The sequence below is a fragment of the Folsomia candida genome, unplaced genomic scaffold (genome assembly GCF_002217175.1).
Source record: "Folsomia candida strain VU population unplaced genomic scaffold, ASM221717v1 Fcan01_Sc032, whole genome shotgun sequence".
Classification (NCBI taxonomy): domain Eukaryota; kingdom Metazoa; phylum Arthropoda; class Collembola; order Entomobryomorpha; family Isotomidae; genus Folsomia; species Folsomia candida.
In genome coordinates, this window is record NW_019091224.1 from 26,657 (window position 1) to 29,602 (window position 2,946).

Below are 2,946 nucleotides of genomic sequence, written 5' to 3' on the forward strand. Positions count from 1 at the left end.
TCGTCTTTGTCTAAATAATCTTGTTGTTTATTCGTCTTGATATTAATTTCATGCAGATAAATTTATGCTGAAAAAACAAATCGTCAATTGGATATACAATTTTATATTAAAATAATAATGGAATACATGCGCAACATATTCCATTAAATTATACAGAAAAAAAATCTGATACTCGGGAAACCAGGGAATAATCTGTCAGAACATGCTTTTTCTTAGTGTTCTTATTTAAATATTTATATTTTTTGTCTCGTCCTCGAATCCTGAAACCAAACGTGCGTCTTGAGTTTCGATATTCCCGCAATTTTTGATATTCTCTCCAAATCCTGGAACAATGATGTTCATTTTATAGAAAAATTAACAATTTGAAGGAAGAATCCATTTAATTATTATTTTCGGTATAAATTCTCTCACCTGGTCGTCTGGATTCGAATCTAGTAAAAAATTTGCTTGCAAAATCGTCAACTGTTGCCCTGTTAGCGTTCCTATTTATGCATGACCGATTTCAATTTTGAAAATAACAAAATTAGCAAAATTACCACCCTGATATTCCCCCAGAGCTTGGGTCGCTGCCTCAAAGTGAGTTTTGCAAAGTAGTTTCGACTTGTGAAAACCAAATTCCTCTCCAGTTGAGACTATCTGTTTGCAAGCCTCGCAACAGAAACAAGCCTGTGAAGTGATTTAGGTCAATTAGTATTAATTGAAAGGGGAAACCTTTTGTGATTTTGCCTCTCGGCTCAAAAATTTATAGAGAATTTTTACATTTCCATTTCATGGAAATGCAGTTTATGGTATAGATATACTCATTTTTTACTGGATGGTGAAAAATGTAAACTTCGTAGATATTACATTACCATTTTAGTTGTGCGGCTCAGTAACGATTTGTTACCACGCTATTTTAAATCTCAAGCCTAATTACGTTGTAAATGATACATACCATGTGATAAGCTTGCTCCGTTAAAGAAGTAGGATCTCGAACACGACGTGCCCAATCGGTACAAGAAATCCAACTCGTACATTTCGCACATTTCGAGACAAACGCATCGTCCTCATTTTTTCTATCTCCTCTAGAGATTCTCATTCCAGGCAAATTTTTGACCGCCGGGAATCCCGATTCTTGGCTGCAACTTTCCAGAATTGGAGCGTCTTCGACGTCCTCGTAAATCTGATAACCCCAAATCGCCAAGAGCAAAACAACGTGCACGACAATCACTAGTAGATAAGCGGAGAAGCGAGCATAGTCGTAAATCTCACCCTCCTCCATCTTCACGTTCGTTTCACCCATTAAGGTTTGTAGACAATCAGCCTTATTCAGGATGCAGGTGATTGTGAGAACTGCATAAACCCATTTTTTAGTTATCAAATCCTCCATGCCTTTCGGCTTATCTTGGACAAATTGTTAGAAGAGTGTAGGCCTTTAAAATATCTATTATTTCTCTGCCAGACAAGAAATGCGACTAAAGATGAGGGTTACAGTGAAGAGAATTTAAAGGAACTTGGTCTTTTTCTTGGATGAATAGCGACTAGATATGGTTGTATGTTAATTTATTAAACCTTAAGGATTTTAGTCTAAGGATGAGGGTGAAATAGGAGACATGGAGCCTGGTCCCTTTCTTGGGTTCGTTTCTTGTTACCTTTTGGGCCAAGGACGGATGAAAAAGGTTGAGTTTCCCTGCTCCCATTGTTATGAAGTTGGGCCTTTGGTACGCATATTATTCTTCGTTTTCATAATATTCTTCAACGAGGATGGAAAATAATCCTAGTAAGGTACATGTGTGTATCGGATATGTATTTTATAAACAACATATATACGTACTAGGAAGACTGGGTATGTGTGCCCCGACCAAACAAACCCACTACATGCAATCGTTGCATTTTTCAATTGTAGCCCCTAGATGTAACAATATTTCCATGTAAATGAAATTTTGTCACGCTGTGACTAGTGCTCCGTATGGATCCGAATCCGGATTCGAATCTCGAATCTGGCACCGAATCCTTATTTTTGTGATTCGATACTTTGGAATCCGAATCCATAGTTTCTCAAATTCGGATTCAAGTGAATCCGAGCCAGGGCTTACGGTACTGTCATGTTCGTCTGCCCAGCGAAAACGCTTTGGACTTTTTGAGTTCAAATTTCGTGTGAAAATAGACGACAAATTCGAAGGTTGATAAAATCGTTCCAGTGGTTGACCAGCAGAAGTGAGATGGGCACCTAACTGAAAATGCGATGGTGTGAAGTGCAACTCACTGATTAGGTTGAGACTTTTAAAATTAATTGGCCCAAGTCAATGCAACTCTCTTCAGGCGATCTTCGAAGCCAAGTCCCGTATAAAATAGGTGACTTAGATTGATTTCTTTTTGATGCATTATGGACTTGCCTGCATTTCTTTTTGACGGGTTTTGGACTTTGATGCATTACTCGCTAAGGCAAAGATACATATTTATTCTAAAAAAATCGTGTAAAATTCACTCAATTTTGAGTGAAATTGCCACCAAGACAACTATTGATTAATAGTTACCCAATAAAAGTTAAAATTTATCCAACTTTGATAGGTTTTTGCTCAACCTCGAGTAAATTTTAAATTTAAGGGGGTAAATTTTACTCAATAGTTGTCGTGGTGGCAATTGCACTCAAGTTTTTTTTTCAGTGTATCATCAACACTTTTGATTTTTTGGCTTTTTTACCAATAATTTACTTATACAATTATATTTTTCTTTCCCTTCCCAGGTGATTCCACTAGTTTCCACTAGTTTGCAAATTCCTATCAATTCATGACATCAAATAGTGTCGGTTCGTGTCCAAATCGTGGCTCGTAGGTTCCACACACGCCCTCAAGCTCAGGACGCAGATTGAGATTGAATTCCATCCAGAAAACTCGAGCGATCATGACCCAGCAGAAAAGCTAAAATTTTTCCCGGTCAACATTCACATCAAATTTTCGTACAAAT

General features: G+C 37.3%; 1 protein-coding gene across 3 annotated transcripts; it reads right to left on the minus strand.

The window, feature by feature from the left end:
- LOC110860481 (LIM/homeobox protein Awh) lies at positions 1-2,500 on the minus strand. 3 transcript variants are annotated; one of them, XM_035860325.1, is made up of 4 exons: positions 935-2,500; positions 537-666; positions 412-431; positions 1-323 (listed from the first exon to the last, which is right to left on the minus strand). In XM_035860325.1, the coding sequence occupies exons 1-4, from the start codon at positions 1,367-1,369 to the stop codon at positions 234-236; spliced, it is 675 nt and encodes a 224-aa protein (XP_035716218.1). In that variant the 5' UTR covers positions 1,370-2,500; the 3' UTR covers positions 1-233. The 3 variants fall into 3 exon arrangements, with proteins under 3 accessions (XP_035716218.1, XP_021965221.2, XP_021965220.2); XM_022109529.2 differs by having other exon boundaries at positions 412-470; XM_022109528.2 differs by having other exon boundaries at positions 412-482.
- Positions 2,501-2,946: the final 446 nt, after the last annotated feature.

What these genes read in the sequence shown, in the direction of transcription:
- LOC110860481 (XM_022109528.2), bottom strand. Translation starts at nt 1,369, where the DNA reads ATGGAGGATTTGATAACTAAAAAATGGGTTTATGCAGTTCTCACAATC. An exon ending in CGGAGCAAGCTTATCACATG is followed by an intron (nt 667 to 934) that starts GTATGTATCATT and finishes ATCACTTCACAG; the next exon opens with GCTTGTTTCTGTTGCGAGGC. An exon ending in ATTCGAATCCAGACGACCAG is followed by an intron (nt 324 to 411) that starts GTGAGAGAATTT and finishes TCATTGTTCCAG; the next exon opens with GATTTGGAGAGAATATCAAA.